General features: G+C 44.1%; 1 protein-coding gene across 8 annotated transcripts in view; it reads right to left on the reverse strand.

The window, feature by feature from the left end:
* Positions 1 to 286: 286 nt before the first annotated feature.
* Positions 287 to 21122, reverse strand: part of LOC128752516 (fidgetin-like) — a 94234-nt gene continuing 73398 nt past the window's right edge. For 7 of the 8 annotated variants that reach the window (XM_053853800.1, XM_053853799.1, XM_053853796.1 and 4 more), the window contains one exon: positions 287 to 5870. In XM_053853800.1, coding sequence (XP_053709775.1) covers positions 3580 to 5862 — 2283 coding nt within the window. In that variant the 5' untranslated portion in view covers positions 5863 to 5870 and the 3' untranslated portion in view covers positions 287 to 3579. Of the gene's footprint in view, positions 5871 to 6905; positions 6915 to 21122 lie in introns of those variants that run through there. The other variant, XM_053853801.1, reaches the window with a different exon arrangement.

Below are 21122 nucleotides of genomic sequence, written 5' to 3' on the forward strand. Positions count from 1 at the left end.
TGGGCAAGAGCACATCATTTTCATGAAGAGCACTGGCACAATCGCCGTGCTCCGCCATGGAGGAAGGTAATTAATGCTTTCATGTTATTGGTCTTGCCACACGTACGGCGGCGAGAGAAATGAATTGTTACATTTTAATGAGAGAAGCGACATCTCTGGCTTTCTGAGGATGATTTTATAATTGCACACAAGGGTGAGTAACTCAGCGCTCATTAAGGCGATATTTCGCCCCCTTTTTTCCCCCTGCTTTTTTGAGGGACACTCCACTGTTGTTTACAGCGTCCGTCCTCTCCACCGTTCACACCACAATAAAACATCCACGAGTCCCAAGAAAATGTCTTTAATGAATCATATGTTGCGGCTCGTACCTCAGATTACATGAAAATACATTGACTGCAAGTATGGCAACATATTCACACATATAAACAAGTGGTGCATTTGTATTGTATGTATAGCTATGTACAACAGAAACACATTACACTCGAGATTAAAGTTGTGCAAGTGTGTTATATATACTAACAATTTATAAAATTTAACACACTAAATAAAAAAAGGAGGAGGAGGAGAGTGTGCCCACATATATACACATTCACACGACCACAGTAGTTCACAAAAGATTAAAGCAAATGTTTTGGATTATACATTTCCGGTCAGAATGACCCACATTTCCCTCACAAATCGCTTGTGACTTTCCCCCCCATGTCAGTGTCATGAGTAGCAGGTGTGAAGGTTGTTCGGCTTGTCCCAACACACTGAGATGGACACACTGGTCAGTGCGGCGTCCGTCAGGTCTCAGTACAGTCATCTGAGGTAGACCGAGAAAAACTACACGGTGTTATTCCCTCGCCTCATATTTTACAACGACTCCTCCATGCTGTTGCCCTCGCCATGGATGTTGGACATTTGAAAAAAGAAAAAGATAAAAAGAAATCAAACACCACAAGTTGTTTTTTTTTTTTGTAGCCATGAGGTAGAAATACTTTAAAGAACAGTGGTGTTCTATTTAAAGTTTTTTTTTTTTGTTTAAGCATCATGTAGAAAAAGCTCAAGACACAAAAGAAAGAGCACGGAACACAAACAAGCGTAGCGTTGACCGGCGCGTTTCAAGTCATTTGTTCGTAAAGCAATAAAGCAGAGGTGGGGGGGGGGAGATAACGCCTGTGCTGTTGTTGTGTGCTCTGAAGTGCATTAGTAGGTTTTTCGGTCTAAAGGGACTCTCTCTCCAGAGGCTTTGCTGACAGAAGGAATTCTGGTGCAGATTGTTTCGAGGGTGGGTTTCTTTCTGATGGGCCGCTCTGCTTTCCCCCTTGTGCTGCCGCCACATCGCCTGGCTGTCTTTCTTCTCCCCTCAATTTTGCTGAGGCTCAGCAGAACCCATCCCTCCAAACCTCCCGACACACACACACACGCACACTGACACACACACACACACACTCAGGTGCTTTCCTGCATGTTGCAGCTTCCACATCAAATAAATACAAAAAGTGATTCGGGAGGAGGTAACCATGACATAAGAACACAAGTGACACTAACGTTGGACCGCAAGACTTAAACCGCCTCCTGGACAATGAAGAAGAGACAATCTTACATTCAAGATGGGGGGGAAACGAGTTGAGCAATGTCCTCGAGTCAAAATAAAACACTGTGCTTCTGATACATCCAGAAGACACCCACTTTCCCGCAACACACACTGAAGTCATGTGATGTAAACCCACAGTAATATCGACCTCGAACCACGTTTGAGCTGCAACCGCAGTGCATTGTCTAGTACAGAGAAGGAGCAACAACGTGACATGACCATGGCAAACCTTTCAACATGGGATCTTTCCAAGTATGACAGTTACTGACAAATACTGGTGCAGTTCTGCTCAGATGTCTCGGAATTCATTCAGTTGACTGGAATAAAGAAGAGTGGAAGCCACTTATTCATTCCAACAGTGAATCGTGTGTGGAGGAAAGGTCTAAAGACTTAGACACATCACACCACAGTACTCAACCTTTTAAGTCAGCAGATTACAAATTAAGAGGATGACGTGCAGAGAAGAAGTTGCTCTACTCCACATCTGTGAAAGATGACCAAGCTCAAAGCATGGTACCCTAACATGCTAACTAGTGCCCAAGCTAGCAGAGCTTGCCGTTCATCCCTAAACGTTCAGCGATCACTGAAGATCAGATGGACCAACAGGAATCCATGGCATTCTCACATCAGGGGTCTTCAACTAGGAGTTCAAAGGGCCAGGTGGAGGGGTTTTCTTCTAACCAGTTATGGAAACATCAGTTAACAAATCGGGTGTGAGCTGAAACAAGCAGCTCCAGACTGACAATGGACAGATTACCATCTTCAGACACAGTGAGTACGTGATGGGTTGGAACAAAAACCTGCACCATTCTGGCACTTTGAGGACCGAGTTGAAGGTTTAAATCAATAGCATGGTTCAATGTCTCAAAAAATCCTTGTGACACAGGGGGTGTGAAAGTAGAACAGCAGAAAGGAAGAGTTTCAAATGTATTACATGAAAATGTAATGTACTAGATCAGATTTTCTTCCAAATACTTCACGGTAAAATCTTTATCAGCAGACAAGAAGGTACGCAGTTGATGTTGACCTCATGGGTAAATGATAAATGTTGAACATATTGATTTATCACAAATAAAATGCTTCTCATATAAGGAAAGTTTTCCTGGTACCATGTGGTTGAAGAATAATTTAATATTCATGAATGTCGTCCTCCAGTCTGTGTATTAACAGCGTCATGGAGTGTTGTCTTGGTTACATGTTTGATTTCTGTCCTGTGGCTGAACAAACCCTTGCAAGCAAAACTTAACCGTCTTCAAAATGAACTCATTTTAGGGTCACTGAGGCACAAAAACATCAGAAGAGATAAGGTGGTGACTTTAGCAGTGGTCAGGTTCCGCACTTGGGGAACACGACGACTGTAGTACATTCATCGGGGTACAACTAATACTGCTCAGACGGACGTCAAACTTCCTTCGGTTCTCTCTCAGGTCTTGGTGCTTCTTGAGGTACTGTACAATTCGCAAAGCATTCCTGAGCTTGTGTGTTTTACCTTTCTGTTCAGACGTACGGTTGAGAAGAAGAAGGGGCCAGACTACTGCTGCCCTGCCTTTGAGCAAGACAATCACATCCAGCCACACAGAGCACATCTTTGTTTTTAGACTTGCAGATGGAAGCTTATAATCATCATCAGCTCATGCCACATTATGCAGATTGTGAGGCGAATGGAGGAGAAACTAAGAAAGCACCACTTCAGGCACTTGGTTAGCCAAATAATAAATCTCAGGAAGATGGTGATATGTACACAGACACTCAGCTGTCTATTCCAAAGCGAACCGTCTTGCAATGTGTAAACAATGTCTGACTTTCATCATCATCACTTTTAAATTGATTCAAATGTTGCTTTTGAACAGCAAAACGTGTCAGTTGTCTCCTGAAACCAGGTGTCGTGGTGCATCTAAACCCTGTCAGTAGGAACTCAACAACACTCCTACCCTGGGCAAGTTGGGGGGCGGGTGGGAATTGGGACACCTTTTTTATTTCCTGGTTTGGAATCCATTTCTTCACTGGCTACAGCCAAACATTTTGTTCCACTCAGTGTACATGTCAATCTCTTTCTGTGATATACTCGGCTGGAATTTACAAAAGACACCCTCAAAGTCCTGGTAGGTGAGGGGCCGGATCTGTCCCCGGGGCATCATTCCAGTCATGTCCATGCCCTGTGCAGATACATGTAAGAGACCCACAAGGGCCTCCTGACAGAGTCTAGCCAGGTCAAGACCAGAAAAGCCCTCAGTGTGTTGGACCAGAAGAGCAAGCTCCTCTTCGCTCATGCAGTATTTGTGTTGCGATTGGGCCAAAAGCTGGTTCACGATCTGGTGTCGTGCCGCACTGTCCGGCAAAGTCACAAGGACTCTTCGCGAGAAGTACCTGCGCAAGCCTTCGTCCATGTCCTGCGGTCGGCTTGTGGAACACACCACCAACACTTGGTTGATCCCTTCCTCCCCAGAAGCCATTAGAAGAGAGTCCAGCTGGGAAAGCAGCTCACCCTTTAGTCGGTTGATGGGACTTTCGTCGGTAAGATGCGCCGAGAGCAACATGTCTACCTCACTTATGAATAACACGGACGGCTGCCGACAGCGTGCCACAAGAAAAGATCCTCGGATAATTTTCTCGCCATCTGCCAGCCACTTGGTGGCCAAAGTGGATCCACTTAGCTGCAGGAAGGGTGCCCCCAGTTGACTGGCCAGGCAGCGGCCAAGCAACGTCCTTCCACTACCCTGTGGTCCAAACAAGAGCACGCACCGCGGGGCCGGTCCTAAACTGCTGAACATGTCTGGACGGAGAATTGGCCAGAGAACCTCTTCCTTTAAGGTTGCTTTGGCAAGCTCTAAGCCCGCGATATCACTCCAATCCACTGGGGGGCCCTGCTGAACAATTTCAGAGGTAACCATGTCTAGCAGGTGAGGGTCACTAGTTTTCAGCTGCTCTTCGGCATGTCGGGAGGAAGATGTGGATGAGGAGGAGGTAGCCCCTGGTGTTGTGTGGGAGAGGTGGAGACGGTGATCCTCAGTGCCTTGATCGCTGAGGGAGGGTGACGTGAAGCTGGCAAGAGAGTCCGCAGAGCGAGAGCCCCCCAGGCTAGACGAGACGTATGATGGAGGAGTAAGTGGCCCACTGGTTGCCTGGCTGCTATACTTCCTTTGCTGTTGCTGCTGCTGCTGCTGCTCGGAGGGCACAGATGACTGTTTCTGAGGATTGAATGACAAAGACGACTTTTCGGCACTCCTGTCAAATCCTCCACCGCTGGCACTGTTGGAGCCCCTGTTCGCACTGCTGCTGTCTGCTACCCTGTACATCGGGCTCTCTGCTGAGCTGCGTGTTTGGCCGTAGCCAAAGTTGCCATACGAGGAGTCCATTTCTCCTTGGCCTGACATGTAGAAAGCTTTTCTTTTCAGCGAGTTAGAGGAGCTACTGTTGAGCGGTGTCGGGGCAATTGGGGTCAGGTTGTGGTTCTGGTACGGGTAGCCAGGCAAAGTGGAAGATGGGGGAAGAGGTGTAGGTGCAGCAATGCCTGAGGGCAAATATGACGACGGAGGGGGGGCTCCCCCAGGGCTATATCCTGGCCCGACTGAGCTCTGAGCTGGGTAGCCTGCTGGGGGGTAATTATAACTAGACAAGTTGGGGGAGCCTCCGTTGTAAGCTGGGACCAAAGTGGGGTGAGAAGGTGGAGGTGGCTGCAGAAGACCCGAGCTGTGCAGTGGGGAGGGAAGTGCTGGGGTGGGAGCAGACTGCGAACTGTAACTACTGTGCAGGTAGGAGCCGCTATATGCTGCTCCGTATTCCTGAGAGGCCATGGAGGAGGAATGGAGGGCGGTGGCAGTGTGACTCCCACAGCTGCTGCTGGAGTAACTGGGTTCACTCAGAGTGCTGGAGGCAAGACCAGGGGAGCTACACATACCGGCCACCACCTCAGGGGCTGCAGCCACCCCTCCCTTTCTGACAGAGACACCCTCCGGAATGCAGCTCATGGGATAGACACCATCCTGCCATGGCTCGGATTCACCTTTTCGTCCGTTCATCAGTCCTGGCACCGCAGATGCCTCAGGATAGGAGACTGGCATCTCCAGAATACCAGAGTACTTCTCTGCATACTTCTTAAGCAAGTTGGATGCTGTGAGCGCTGAGATGTCATCATTAGCCCAGGCGTACTGGTAGGCTGCCGACCGCTGCAGGTGCCCGGGGACTGCCCTGTAGGCCTCAGCCTTGTGGGCTGGAGAGCGCGTGGTGGAGGAGATGTCAAAGTGCTGTTCGGCCCACTGGCTGTGCTCGGGGGTCCACTGCATCTTTAAGCCTAGAAAAAAAAGATCAATTAAGAAAACGCAAAGAATTGATGCAAAAAATGTCAAGTACAATGTATGAACAGGCTTACAGCGTGGGTCAAATCTCCGATTCTGACACAGAACATAGAACATGGAATAGCTTCATCTAACAAAACTGAATCTGTCTCTTAGTAACTATCAGTTGTGTGTCATTATACTAAACATGTTCCATTATTTCGGCAAGAGAGCTAGAAAATGGCATCGCCACAAAATGAAAGCGCAAAATGACAACTCACAAAAAACGTACTAAATTTAAATGAACTTTGAACCGTTGATAACAGGGCAAAAAAATTCATTTCATTTGAATTTGACTATGAATTATATTTCAAATGTTAATAAATTAATGGGTGTCAAGAGCTGGAAACAGGAAGGGGCAGTTTTTCTTGGGTCCCGCCAGGATTTCTTCAAACTGTCACAAAGAATCGATCAAAGGGTTTAGCAGATATCAGTTCCATGTGGTATCATGAGTTTTCTGTGAATGATAGGGCGCAGTCAGCAGGTAGAGAGGAGTGGGAAGGCTGGTTACTGAAGCCTAATGCACCCTGGCCAGACCAATAAGACGGAGGCTCGGAGGGTCACTCCATAATCTCCAGCTCATCTGAGGTGGCTGGAGATGGGTTTGAAAATGTGCCTTTGCCGTATGCTACAAAGCATCACGCGAACACACACACACACACACACACACACACACACACACACACACACACACACACACACACACACACACACACACACACACACACACACACACACACACACACACACACACACACACACACACACACATTCACAGAACTCCCCTCCCTCAGCTTTCATCAAAAACACACAAAGCTCACACTTTCCACGCCTGCACTCAACTGTGCTCACACACACGCATCCACTGACCCAGATGGACAAACACAGGCATGCACACAGCAGCAGCAGCAGCAAGCTATGAATTACAACACATTGTGTCTCAAGCTTTTTTTTTTCTGTCTGCACATCTCCACCTTGACCTCCTCTCTTACCGCGTTCCCTTTGCCTTCCTGTCTGCCCATCTTCTCGCCTCCCCGCTGTCCTGTCTTCCCTCTTAGTCTCTGCTTGCCTTTCTTGTTGCCCCCTCCCTTCTCCACCAGCTAGATCTTTCTTCATTTTGCCAACCTTCTTTTATTCTGACTCCATATTTTGATATACATCTCCTCTTTTCACTCCCTTTTTCTTCTGGCCACCCCGCCTCTTATTTACTCCCCATGTGTTTGCTTGCCTTCTCTCCACCCTCCTCTTTCTTGCTCCATCTCATCTCAGAAACACTCACCTGGCTCTCCCCTTTATTGCCTCGGGAGGCTGGAGAGCCACAGTTTCCTTTAATCCGAGCCAATGCCATCTGCAAACACTGCCTGTCACACAGAGGCTCCATCGTTGTCTCACTATCAAAGCTGTGGCGCTATCAAAGGCTGGACGTAATGACAGCAGCAGCGCAACAGATTGAACTCTGTTTGATTTGACTTAGTGTGCACAAATAAAGGATAATATTGATGTCATTTAGGCGGCTTCCTTGGACTTATTGACTGGCAGAGGCAGCATGTAGAGCCCCACAGCTGGGGGTCTTGCGAGCAAAGCCGACATTTGAATTGGTTTATGTCAGTGTGTTTAGTGAAAAAGGCAAGCACAAAGAACCCCATTCATAGCAACACAGATGTGCTCGTCCCTCCATCCATTCACTGCAAGCACGCTCGCACACGTGGCAAAAATGAGTCAGAAACAAACACATTCACACTCTTGCTCTCTTTTTCTGCAGAGCCATGTTTGTTTGCTAACAAAATAGAGGAGAAGGCAAAGGCGGGGATCCCTCGACTCTCATTTCTGCTATGGTTCTCTTCTCTAGCCAGTTCTCAACAGACGCCAGAGGCTAATTAGCAAATTGGTGATCTTCTAATCGTGTTAATTTACAACATTTTTGCCGGGAGGAGTCAAACAGACGCTGGCAAGCAGACGGCAGATGCACACTGGAATTTGTATGAAAAATACGACAGAAATAAAAGGAAATTATGTAAGCCGTGTAGTTATATACATTTAAAATTAGAGAAGGTCAAACTGGCTTTATACAAAACACAGAAACAGACTTGCACGGAAATGAAATGTATCATGAAATAAAATGAACTCCAAAAGGAAGGAAACCTTTCTGCTGGCATATTGAAGGAAAGTACAGCTCTGGAAGGCAGTTTGGGGCCATTACTTTATACCATAAAAAAAGGTAGAGCCGACCTGTTGTACAGTTTATAATTTTGCTTTTTTATTTTTTTTACATAGGAACAGTTAGGCATAAATTTACATTTGTGACTACAAAAAAGGAGACTCTGATAGCGGTTGAAACAGGATCCTGGGATAAGTAAACATGACAACGGCAAATGAACAAAACCACCTAAATAAATGCTCAGCTAAATTAGACTGAATGCTGCTCAATATCACCAACAGGAAAAGGGAGACTTGAATAGTGTTGACATGAAATACTGAACCTTTAAACACATGGTGCACGATCCAAGTGTTTTCCAGCAGCTCTCTAATTATGGAAGCCTTTACTTTGCCCGACATCCTTTTTTCACTCTTCATTTCATCTACAGCACTCAAAGGTGGAGGTGCAGTCATGGGCACAAAAGGATGTACACAACATTCATCCGTCACAGTCGTGAACGTCTTTCTTGTCCAACATTTGACCTCCACCAATTCACAAGCAACAACATTGCCGGACATAGTTGAATGGTGAATGGACTGCGTTCCTGAGGAAATCTTTACTTTTGTGCACATGTCCACATGCTTAGAGAGACAGTCCCACTTTACACTCACTAAGATAATAATCACCCTCAAGTGTTTATCAAAGCATTACAGAAGCTTTCATCAAGAACTAATCCTCAGCCTTTGTGTGTTTAGAAGACTGTGCAGTAATACTTCTTTTTAAAAGGCAAGTGTCGATGACGACCTTGGAAGTACTGCACAGTGCTTCCATTTGTCCAGCACCAGCTCTGTGAGGTGAGGTGTTGCATGTACGTCAACCAAAAGCTCAACAGAGATGGTAACATTTATGCACAAAGTAGTGACGAGTAGATGAGGTTTCGTGAAACAGTGTCCTGATTTTCAGAGGCCACCAGATGGCACTGTCTGATGTAAAATGTTCAGAATTGAACAACTAATTCAGTGAAACCTCACATCAGTTCTAAACCAATAGCGTGATCTGGCGGCCTCTGAAAATGAGGACTGTTCCATCATACCTTGTCGACCCATCACATGTACGTAAGATAGACATTTTAAAAAGAGTCGCACTACTGCACACAGAAGTTCCAGATGCCAACAATTGCTGGCGAATAAAATCTGCCATGCCTTTAGAATTATGATTTTCTTTTTAGATGCAAAAATGTGAAGTATTTTGTATGAACAGGCCTCTAGAGCGAGTCAAATCTCCGGTCTGACACTGAACATAGAACTGGCCAGGACAGCACCAGGCTCAGATACCCACCAGAAGTGCAGCAGAGCTGGTGCGCTTGTTTTCCCATTCACTTGATCACACAAAGATTGACACATTGCCAATAAGTGTTCTCTGCCTATCAGCGAGAGAGCATGAGCCTCTGTTTACATGGCGTAATATTAGCCACTGTTAGCTACCGACTCAGTCGCCGATACTATGGTGGCATGGTTTTCAGCGTCGGAACCTCAGAGGAGCAGACGCTCATCCAGCATTCCAGCGAGTCACAACAGCAGTGACAGTTGCTTGTTGGAGACATTTTGAAAACCAATGATTATTTGGAAGTGGATAAATACATAAGAACAGTCTTCTTCTCCTTATGAGCTCATGGAAACATTACTAAAAAAGCTTGGAATGTGAAATCACAGCTTACAACATCAGAACCAGAGAGAAATATTTGTGTACAGCCAAGTGTCTGCTGAGTTCAAAATATTGTTTCCCATCTCCACTGTTCTCTAAAGACAGACCATATAGGTTGGTGTTTCTAGAAAGAAACCCTTAACCTACATGATGAAGGTTAAATATTATTGTTAAATTATTATTTTATCATTATTCATATTTTATGCGCCGTTTTATAGTAGTTCATTATTCAGTGGTTGAAGTTTGAAAGTTCAACCACAGCAAAATCTTAAAAAAAAAAAAAATCAAGATTCTCAATTTTGCCATAATCATTCAGCCCTATCGGAAACCCTTTGTTTCTGCCTCAAAAAGCAGTGGTCTCTTGCCACAATTAGGGCATGTTGAATGTGCTGGAGAGTCGTAGCTATGTCAAGAGGTTCAGCAGTCAAATGCAACAGAAAAAAACGGCTAAAAGAGCAGAGACAAGGAATTAAACAAAAAAATAAAAGCATGTATGTGCTGTGCACGACAATACACAACACAAGGCAGAACTAGTGCGTACACAGGAACAGGAGATTTACATTGCGATGCAAGTACCCGCTAGTTCTGTCTTCATCGTAGAAACTGCCACTAATCCAGTCTGAAGGAAAGGAAAGAGGAGGAATAATAAGGTGGAACAGCGTGGTCAATTATGCTGTCTTTCTCCTCCATTCAGTCTGGCACTCCATCAAACTGTGATGTGTCTTCCATTTAAAGAAACATGAATCTTTCTAATTCTGTCATTAACAAAGATACCATATATAAAAGAGTGTCAGGCTCCATCAAGGCTTTCATCTCTTCTGTAATGAGGTTAATGCAGAGACGCAGTGATTACCCCTGCAATGCAAATGAAGGCCAAATGATAACTTGCACTATTTAAATAAGGTAATAACGATTACTCCACGTTATTTAAATGAGGACACATGCTTTGAACTGAGCACTTTGAACCTACCGCTCCTATTTCAAAACATACGGAAGTGATGGCGAAGGATTGACTTTAGTATCATTCAAGGTGCATCCGCTAATTCGGTGTGATGCAAACCAAGGGCGACGAGCAAAGCAAAGTCACTTAGCGAGCAGGAGCGGGTGGGAACGGCGGCCACACAAGAGCGCAGGAGGGGGAAAAAACACACACACTCCAGAAGACCTTGAGAATCACTAAAGAGTCATTGATGTGGTTGTCAAAAAGCAGAAATAAAAATGATCTGGATCAATATCAACACAAAGATTTCCAACTGTAATTTTCACTCATGATAAAACCTCCACTGTTGATTAACAACTTTCAAGGCTTTTTAATGTAGAAAAAAAAAATGATTTCATGTTTTTAAATGCGTGCAAGCCAATTTCTCTTTATAGTTTCCCTTTTCTTTCTTAATGCCTTTATGAAACTGCCATCCAGTGCACTTCCATTACATTCCTCGGGTCCCCAATCCTTAAAGGACGGTACGACCAGAGGGGGGAATTTGCAAAGCATGGAGACGGACACAGAGACCATGCTGCAGAGCAAACTCTGTGTTTATGTTGGGGAGGGAGGACCAGGGAATAAGCCCTCAGCTGAAACAACATCCAACAGAACTCTTCCCCAGCATCACATATTCTGTCGGCTTCCTCTTCTCCCCGAAAAAGTCTAATCGTTCTCATTACACTCTGCGTCCATCTGCATCAACAGAGCTGCCTATTACTGAGCGTGTGTGTCTGTGCAGTAAACAGCTCTTTAGAGAGAGCTAATGAGCTCTTTTAAGTCCATCCACTGTGTGATTCTGCAAGCAGGGTGTCAGAGCAAACTGCCCATTTCGGTAACGTCATAATTAAGCAGCGTGGATATGTGTGCATGAAAGAGATGCTCGCACACACATCAAGTGTTTCCAAACATAAACAGACACTAAAGACCTCTGCCAACAGGCTGTTAAGTCATATTCTTTTTTTTAATCAACTTCAATCTCTTTATCGACGCGACGACATGAGACAACTTCATCGAGTTCAACCCGTTTTCACGAACCTCCGGGGAAATCCAATCAACCCTGAACACACTGGAGGGCATTGTGCAACCTCTAAATCACTCCATGTGTGTCTGTGAAAAAAGACAACATGCACCTATTGTTATGGTGTGTGTGTGTGTCCTCAGATGTGCAGGCAGTGTGTTTGACAACATCCACTACATTGTTAATGAGCCCCTCACATTGAGACTGAGCCACGGGGCAACACTCACTTGGCTCGCAACCTGTACTCCACAGTCTGATAATGCAATTAGATCCTTCAAAATGAATTATAAAATCTGTGCTACATCTACATCACACACTCCACAAGTTATCGCTCGCATGCAGAGAAATCTTCCACTGACGGAGTGAGTAGCCCTGCCATCTGTTTGAGACCATGAGTATAGTCTCGGTATTGCACAAAAAATGAGCCATCTCAGTGACGTTGTTAATGATGGTGAAATGTAAAATGATACAAATATATCATAGAAATGAGACTTTAGTAGAAAATGGAGCAGAAGAGTAGAGCCTTCCAAAAAACTGCATAAATTACGTCAGTGCAGCATGAAGCACTCGAACCAAAAACCTAGTAAAGAAACTGATTCTCATTCTTGTGCATGAAAACATCAAAGGTTTCCACCAGCATTTCTTTTAATGTGAGGGGAAAGTGTTTACTAAATTGGTGAAAATAAAAATGCAAGTTCTAATCCTAAGAGGTCAATCTCTCAGCAATGAGCAGCCGTCCTCAGGCAGTTGGTCGCTCCATATGTCCGGCCGGAAAGCATGACAGGAGTTCCACGAGGGACGCACATCGAGAAAAACACACTGAACACCGTCATGCTCAAAGCCACGCCTCAAGCCCATTCGCCTTCCGACACGCCATGTCAACGACTGACTTCTCTTGCTTTGTAAAAAAAGAAGCTGTAAACATAGATTTGTACAATAACTAAAAAAAATAATTCCCTTACAAGCTAATTGTCTACAGTTTTGTCCATCTCATCTTTAATATTTCTGCAAGATAAGCATACAGTTGTATCAGCTGCGTATCTGACGGTTTTCTCAACTTGCATATATTCAAACATTCATTCAGTCAAACAATATATACATAAAACAGCTTGCCGCTTATTTAAATAATTAGAACTACAGGAATTTGATCCCTGTTGAACTATTTTGCTCAAATTCAGCAAGCGCTCTGTGCACCGCTCCCTGGCACAGGGGAGGTGGGAGGAGCACGGGGAGAGGGGGCTTTGTGCCAAAACAAAATCCCAAAATAATACTCCTATTAAAAAGGTAAGAGTTAAGTTTTGTAAACGAATGTTAAAAGTTCAGAACATATCTGCGGTTTCTTCCTGTCATCAGCGCCAGACGTCCCATCAATCACAGCGCGCATCCATGCCATGACTTGCGAGATGTGGATAACCACAAGATTACGTCGGTAAACAAATATGGCAGCCACAATGGCCAAGCTACGGCTGCAAAAGGGTAGAGAATCAGCGAATTTCGATCATATTCGGTGAAATTACCAGGCAGAACATCCTTTCCATGGAAACCAGTGTGATGACACTAAGAGTAGGGCATTGAACAGGCACTAATATTCGGACATTTAGGGCGTCCTGTCGAGAAAAACTGGGTGTCCACTTTTTCTTGTTTCGCATTTTATGGAGTCTGGCCGTCCCCTAGCTCAAAGTTATCAGTTTATCTTGATGTTCATTTAAATACATTTGATCAGGAGAGATTTCATCTTTAAAAAGAGATCATCTCCACTCAGAGTGCTTTAATATTCCAAATGATAGAATCCGCATTTCACTTAAGTCCAATTACAAAAATCTCAGTCACTCTGAGCAGCCATGTAAATATCCCACATAAAGCCACTTTATCATTATCATGACAGACGAAATGTAAAACGAAGGGTTATATTTTTCATGAATTTAAAAAGCTAGACACAAAGCAACATGACTAACAGACAGGCAGTAAGCAAGGAGTAAGACCCATCTAAAAGCAGAAGTTAAAAACCAAAGACACAGCGGCAGAGAATAGGGAACACATCAACACAGTAGGGAATAATTACAAATACTTGCAATATAATCAAAGAGAGACAAGACCAAATGACAGATATAGACAGAAAAAGAATAATCTAAAGTGCAATCAGGTTTTGCGGGTTATAAATCAGTCGGGAACATCCATGTTCTCCAAAATGAGCAATAAACAGTGTTCCCACTGAGTTAAAAAAAAAAAAAAAACCATTCCGCTTGCCTCCCCATAGACAACAAAACTGTTTCCCTTTTCCTCCTAAAATAACCGAGGAACCCAAATAGACTTTGAAGCTCAGCGTCGGCTCACTACTACAACAACTAGTCTGTCGGTGAAAACAACAACAAAACAACAGATGAGGGAGTAAACAGCGCAAGTTCAAAGTCTAGACTGTGAGCAGTGACCGGGAGAGATGAGCTGTCACTAACTCAAAGACAGTTAATGGGGAGGGGCTGTCGAGATGACAGCTCCCAGATTCAATATAAGGATATTTGACAGACAGCAACTGAAAACATAAGAATCAACCCTTCACTGTCTTTGGTGATCTTTAACCTCCTGATACTACAAAGTTTTCGCAGCTTGGACCATCAAACTCCTCGCTGGAAAAGGACGGTATAGAAATCTTCTATAATATATTCCAAAATAAATTAAATTATGGGTCTAAATTTAGCAGGCAGTGGAAGTCAGCCATAAGCAGCATGAATCTCTTAAGTAAATTCCAGCGGCATATCATCGCCGCCCCGGCCCGCCGCTATCAGATCTTCCTCCGAGCTGTATAAATTGACACTGTCTAAATTTCCTTTACTAGACAGACGACTGAATGGGTGGGTTAAATGGGTAGGGCGCAGTTAAACAAATGCTCCGGATCAAGGAAATTGTGCGTGGCTTCTTTTGTCATTCAGAGAGGAAATTGAGAGATATTCGGTAGAGGCCCGGAGCGGCGAACGCACAGTATTCATCTATAATGCACTCAGCCTGTCCGTCAGCTACTCCATTTCCTGTGACTAGCGCAGCGTGCCTAATCACCCGGCTCGACGCGGGGCTCCTGTCCTCAAAGACACACACACGCACACGCACACGCACACACACACACACACGCGCGCGCACACAGGACACACACAAATAGGCAGAAACATCAGGCCTGCTGAGGCAAACTGATTATTCTTATCAGGTGAACAAAACATCTGTAAAGACTCTTAGCAACACTGAGCTCTAGCTGTGTCACGACCCTGACAACATCATCACATCTCCTCTTTCATCACTTAGAAAAGCCAGACCTCTAAAAAGCTGAAGCATCAATGTAAACACCAGCGCCGGAATAAAGGGCATGACATTTCGCTGCAAGAGAGGGATTTTAAGCCACTGACACCATTTATGGAACTGATTTTCCTGCAGATGATATAATCATAATTCCAGTCTTTAAGTTACATACAGTCTTTCATCTTACATTTCATTTTCAAGTGACAATTTGAAGCCAAATCACTATACAACTATTTCAGTATTTATGTTTTTTCTCATTCACAAACAGTTAAAACAAGGATACATCAGAAATAGACTGAAGCATCAACATTAGAATCCAGCAAACCATACAGTTTTAAATCTTAATTTAGGCCTGTACTCAAACATAACAAAAAATTAAACAACTTCACACAAAGCCTGTGGTGAAAATTACTGTAAAAAAAGTAATTATTAAAAAAACACAAGTTAATTTTCAACCTGAAGCCGCTGCTCGTGACATTTGCTACCTTTACTCACCAATTAGAATACATCAATTTGAACTCAATTTACTGGTGATTTGCGTTACAGTACATTAACTTGTTAAACGTGGCACTGATTAAAAAAGAAAAGATGGACAACTCTAAACTCCATATGCCTACACTACTCAGCGTGATGCCCTTAAGTGAAAAATAAAAAACATCATTATAATCATAACATAAATGTTAAGGCGAGAGTCGTGATGATGGTTTGTTTAATGCGGGCAGCACTCTGGGGAAGTTCAGTACCCCATCTACCTTCACACTGAATTCATATCCATATGATTTTAAAAAAAGCAGCATATATCTCAAGACTGATTTGTCATGACATTTGATATAATGCATTCATTTTCTTCCTCTTACTCCCTCACTGTGGTCAGTGGGGGTTAAAGCCAGTCCCAGCTGGGGCGAGTAGAGGGCGACGTCCTCGACGGCTCAACCGCTGGGTACTCCTGTCATGCTCTCATTAGCTAAATAATATACATGTAAATGTCATCGTCAAATCTTATCAGTTCGTTCAATGAATTGTGTTTTTTCATGATTTTCTGCCATCACCAAAAACATAGTTTGCAACCAGAACACAAATGATATGGCTGGCATTATAACCAGGTTAAATAAAGCAGACGTCAACAGACACGCATCAAAGGTTTTTCAGTTTTGCCAGATACTACATGTACATGTTTTGACGGTCAGCTCATCATCTATGAAGGAGCTGTGTCTGGTACTAAATGGCACAGTCAGTCTAGAGATCTCAGTGAGAAAAGCGAGGACTCCCAATTTTTGTCTGTGCCTGATATGTTTTGAGGAAAAGAGAGTCTTTCTAGTCGGCAAAGAGTTCAAGGCCAAACCTGAGCCACAACGAAATGCCGGCAATCCACCATGATACAACTTCAGGACCAAGCAGTAACACAGAGATTCTCAGGCGCTGCCTGCCTTCACTAATGTCACCTCACTGTCCAGAGTGAGAATGTTCCTCCCAGACCACTGGTACACCTGAGCGCCATCAACAGGACTTCAGAGGTTAACATAGGGCCACATGCTATCAATACGCTTGTGACGCATGGATCCATACCTGTGAACCACAAGCACTTTGTTTACCTGTGTGTGCAGTAATTAAAATAGATTTCTGAGAGGAGGCTTAATCCTTTTAGAAATGACATTGATCCTGCTACCCGAGCAGCCGGGTCTGATTTTGCTGTTGTGTGAGGTTTTTTTTTTTTCCCCTCTCCACAGAAAGTTTGCCAAGTCCTCGACTTGAAGGCCTTCAACCCGGGGAGGGGTCTTGGTGGGGGGCGCAGAAGGAGGGTGACAGGTGGAGATAATAGAGAGGAAGCCTCTAACCTCATCTAAAGCTGTCTGTCTTCGTAAATAAAATGAGATAATTATTGAGTGAACAACATTAGACGCAGGCAACACACTCTTCTTCTCGCCCCCCTCTTGCCAGGACGGTTGTAAATCTCAACAAACACGGTGCTTTTGGACATTAAGTGCTCACTAAGCACAGTGGATGCATCATATTTCAAGAGCAGGCGTTGTGTGGGTGAGGAGCTGGGGAAAATGGAGTGTAATGGTTATCCATTATCTTATACAGCAACGGCGGCGATGATCATTTTCAAGTGACTCATTTCTGGAAGCACCTATCTATTGGCCACTTGGAGAGAAGACTTTGATGGCTAATCCAAAACAACTATTCAGAGGTCATTTACCGCGGCAGCGTGGAGACACTCTGCACAAGAGAATGCTCCAGCCTGCCTCATTATTCAAATACAATCCTCAGGAAGTTCCACATCACACGCAGCGGCGGCAAAGTGGGTGTTTATACTTCCCCCGATCCAGAGAGTAGACATTAACTACAGATCAACAAATGAATACATCACGATTGGAGCTTGTTTGTCAAGAGGATCTAAATAGTCACACTCCAACTATATTTACATACATGAAAAAAATCTCAGTAATATCCCCCAAAACTTTCTCATTATTCAAATTATCATCATTTCTCTGCGGCAGAGGTGAATGTATATTTAGAAATGGAGGTGTGCTGTTTGTTTGTGTGTGGCTCCACATGAATGGTTACTTAACACCACACTGATTTCCCCTCAGCAGTTAGAGAAAAACCAGCCGATGCTCAATGATGCGTCGCCGTGTTTGTAGCCGGCAGACTGTGTGTGTTTGTACGTGTGTGTGTGTGCGTGCGTGCATATGTCTGTGTGTGTTTCATCATCGCTGGCACGTAGACAGAGAGCACAGGAGTGACTGCTGGAGTGTCACCATCTGTGGATGCATTTATGTCTGTCTGCGCAGCGTGTGTGTGTGCGTTTTTGTGTCCATCAAAAGTGATTCCAAGGCATCGCATTTTCTCTACTTCTCCCATTTACTAACTGAAATATTTTTGCAGCAACTGAGCCAACCATCGATATCAAGTGTACAATCCCTAGACAAAAATGTACAGATGAATTAAGAGAGTAAGAAAAACTTGGCCACTGAGATTACTGTCAAACAAGAGTGAGAGATTATCTGCTCCCGCCACTGCAAGCACGTGCAAAAGAGTGCGAGAGTGTGCATGTGTACACACGCCTGTGGTGTGTGTGTATTACTGAGGAGGCCTGGCTGGGATAACCTCAACCCCCAGGCTGTGAACCCATTCCATCCGTCGCTGTGCACACTTCAAGCACCAAATCCTTCACACTTCACATGCATTTGCCAACTCCTGCCACAGTCTGCACGTCTCGATAAATGACACATTCCCCATGTTAACCTCGTCTCAATTGTGATGGTTAACAAGTGTTACATTTATTTGTTTCTCAAATAAAATATAGAGTTGAATATGCCCCCCAAGACAGAAGAAAATAAGACAAAGCTCTCACTTGCCAAAACTGCTATGCGTTGACATGACATCCACCCTCTTTCCATCTACAACCTGGGTTTAAAAACTTTTACTAAAAATCTATTAAGATCAAGCAGTAAGTATTTCACAAATCACAATCCAAGTGAAGGTTTTTCATAACATAACAGATAATCCTTTGCATCCATCATTACACTCGACAGGTAGACAGCGATACACGATGGAAGTGTAATTGACACCAACATGGAGTGGAGACGGGGAGGATTTGTTGCTCAGACTCACACACATGAGTCATCCCACCTCATCTGACAGCGGCTCCCCGTCTCCGTTTAAACTCACACGCCGCATATTTGGAGCTGTTAGCAGGACACGAGCGTCCAGGTTCAGCTTGTGTGTCTTCAAATCCACTGAGGTTTGCATTATGCTGGAATTCACACAGGTTGTCTAAACAGTCAAACAGCCGATCAATACCCGCATCGATCGGTGGCATTGAGACTGAACTGGTCGTGTCGAGGGGGCAGGAGATTCTCACTAGGGCTCCATGCACAAACACACACGCACGATGAAGAATATTCGGATGCAGAGAGGTATATGAATACACATTTGTGTTTTTGTGCACGTTCCTGATGGGCCTCTCTGGGACACCAACTACCTCCACAAACACACCCTGAACACATCTCACATGAGCGGATTCAGGTCCTGTCTGTTCCGAGTCGGAGCAGTCCGCCAGCAGTTTGTCTCAAAGTGAGGGCATCCAGTCAGCTTCAGCAGCTGAATATCAAGCTGGCTGCCGCTGCGTCTCCTTGCGCTGAACTGACACAGTCGATAGCTCTGCATTATTCATAGGGACGGCGAGGGGCCGATGAGATGGCCTCTCACTGAGGGCTGGATTTCAACAGTCCCAAACTTTACAGGCTCTGGCGGGCGCATTATTCCTTCAACAACTGTTTATCGTCAGCAAAAAAAATGACAACCCAGTCACCTGAGAGGGGCATGCCACTTAAAAGCGAGAGCGTTCGGAGGAGTTAGTATTCTAAGGCAGTCAAATTTGTTGCTTTTGAATGAGACTGATCGTGGCTAGAAAGTGTTTGTTGCCTTTTAAATCAAACGCCGCAGAGCGAAAAATAGCCCCACTCGGAAAAATAAAGTGCATATTGTGACTTCCCTGTCAGCTCCCCGTGTTTGCTATCAAGTCAATAAACACGGATCACAAGGCGAACATGAAAACCTCTTTGGGCTAATAAAAAGAAAACAAATCATAATTTCAAAAATCATGCATGTGCGCTTATTACCATTACACAGGAGTACAAACATCAATTAGCCAAACTGCGTCAAAAAAACAAAAAAGTGTGGCAAACAGAAGACAGTTATTTGGAGTAAATCAAACGAGAGAAACCGGGGCGATAAAAAACACGTCAGGCTGCTTGATATCAGATCTCAGAGGAGAAATTTGATGGGCACCGATGAGCAGAAGGCATCTCAGGAGAATTGGACAGAGGAGAGATTTAATGTGATCATAGGGGACGCTCATCTTTCAGGGAACGGGGTAATAATGAGCAATCAATAACATCCTTAACGGAGTTAGAGAGTAGCTGACAGCAGATGTAAGACTCCAGCTAACAGGCTACGTCTGATCTCACATTACCATACAAACGCACACACAGACACACCACTACAGTGCGCTTAAACACCACGCACACACACACAAGCTTGAGGACACACGGCTCTTCTCCATCACGCACATATGCATGCACACACACACACAGTCACACACTCCTCAGGTGCCTCCACCCGCATCATGTCATCGTCTCTGGATCGATAACTGTAATCACATTCACAGCTGATGAACATGGTCGCGGGGTCACAGCCGAGCTGAACACGGAGTTTATCCCGTGACTGCTGACTTTACAACTCTGCTGGCTGCTCCTTTCAAACAAACTCAAAGGGAATAAAAATCAGCCTTACTTTGAAGAACATTTGTTAAGGTCTGCAGCAGAAATTATATGCGAGTGCCTTGCGTCTAAAATGCGTGAATTTGCCATCTTTACCTCTTTTGCACCAAAAGTTTTGATTCACACGATTGTAATCTGAGAATACCTCCTACACCTCAAGCATAATATTGAGTCGTTCATTAAAACTGAATCAAAGTGCCTCATTAGTTGAAGACTTATCAGCCTTACAATGCTTGTGACAGCACCAGAGTGTGTGTGATTTCAAGAAGAATTTGTGTCTTTGTCTGTGACCATGTGGTGTTCAGTTTTTTTTAATTTTTTTTTATTTCCATCACATTTTGATAGGTAGTGAGTGAAGATCTGAGTTTCAATTTTTTAAAGGAAATTTGAAAATTTGGAAGTCTTTAATAAACATATTTTGAGTACATCACCTCATATTCAGAATAAGTTATGCTTCAGCTACAACTGACCAACACCACAGCACTACATATTTAAGAGAAAAATAAAAGATGAAATAAAAAATTTAAAAAATGAAATGAATTAAAATTACACTTCACGGTCAACTTCAACAATATCAATAGATCTTATTGAAAACATGACACATCTTGCAGCACAACAGGGTTCTGCACCACCCATCCCCATCCACTCCCAACAAAATTCATCAGGGTCAGTTGCCACGGCATCAGAAAAATGATCTTTTTAAAGATGAAATCTCATGTGATCAAGCGTATAAAAACGAAGTGGAGCCATCGAAACGAACTGATAAAACATAACACATCATGGAGCTGGGCATGA

Source organism: Synchiropus splendidus, chromosome 1, assembly GCF_027744825.2.
Source record: "Synchiropus splendidus isolate RoL2022-P1 chromosome 1, RoL_Sspl_1.0, whole genome shotgun sequence".
Classification (NCBI taxonomy): domain Eukaryota; kingdom Metazoa; phylum Chordata; class Actinopteri; order Syngnathiformes; family Callionymidae; genus Synchiropus; species Synchiropus splendidus.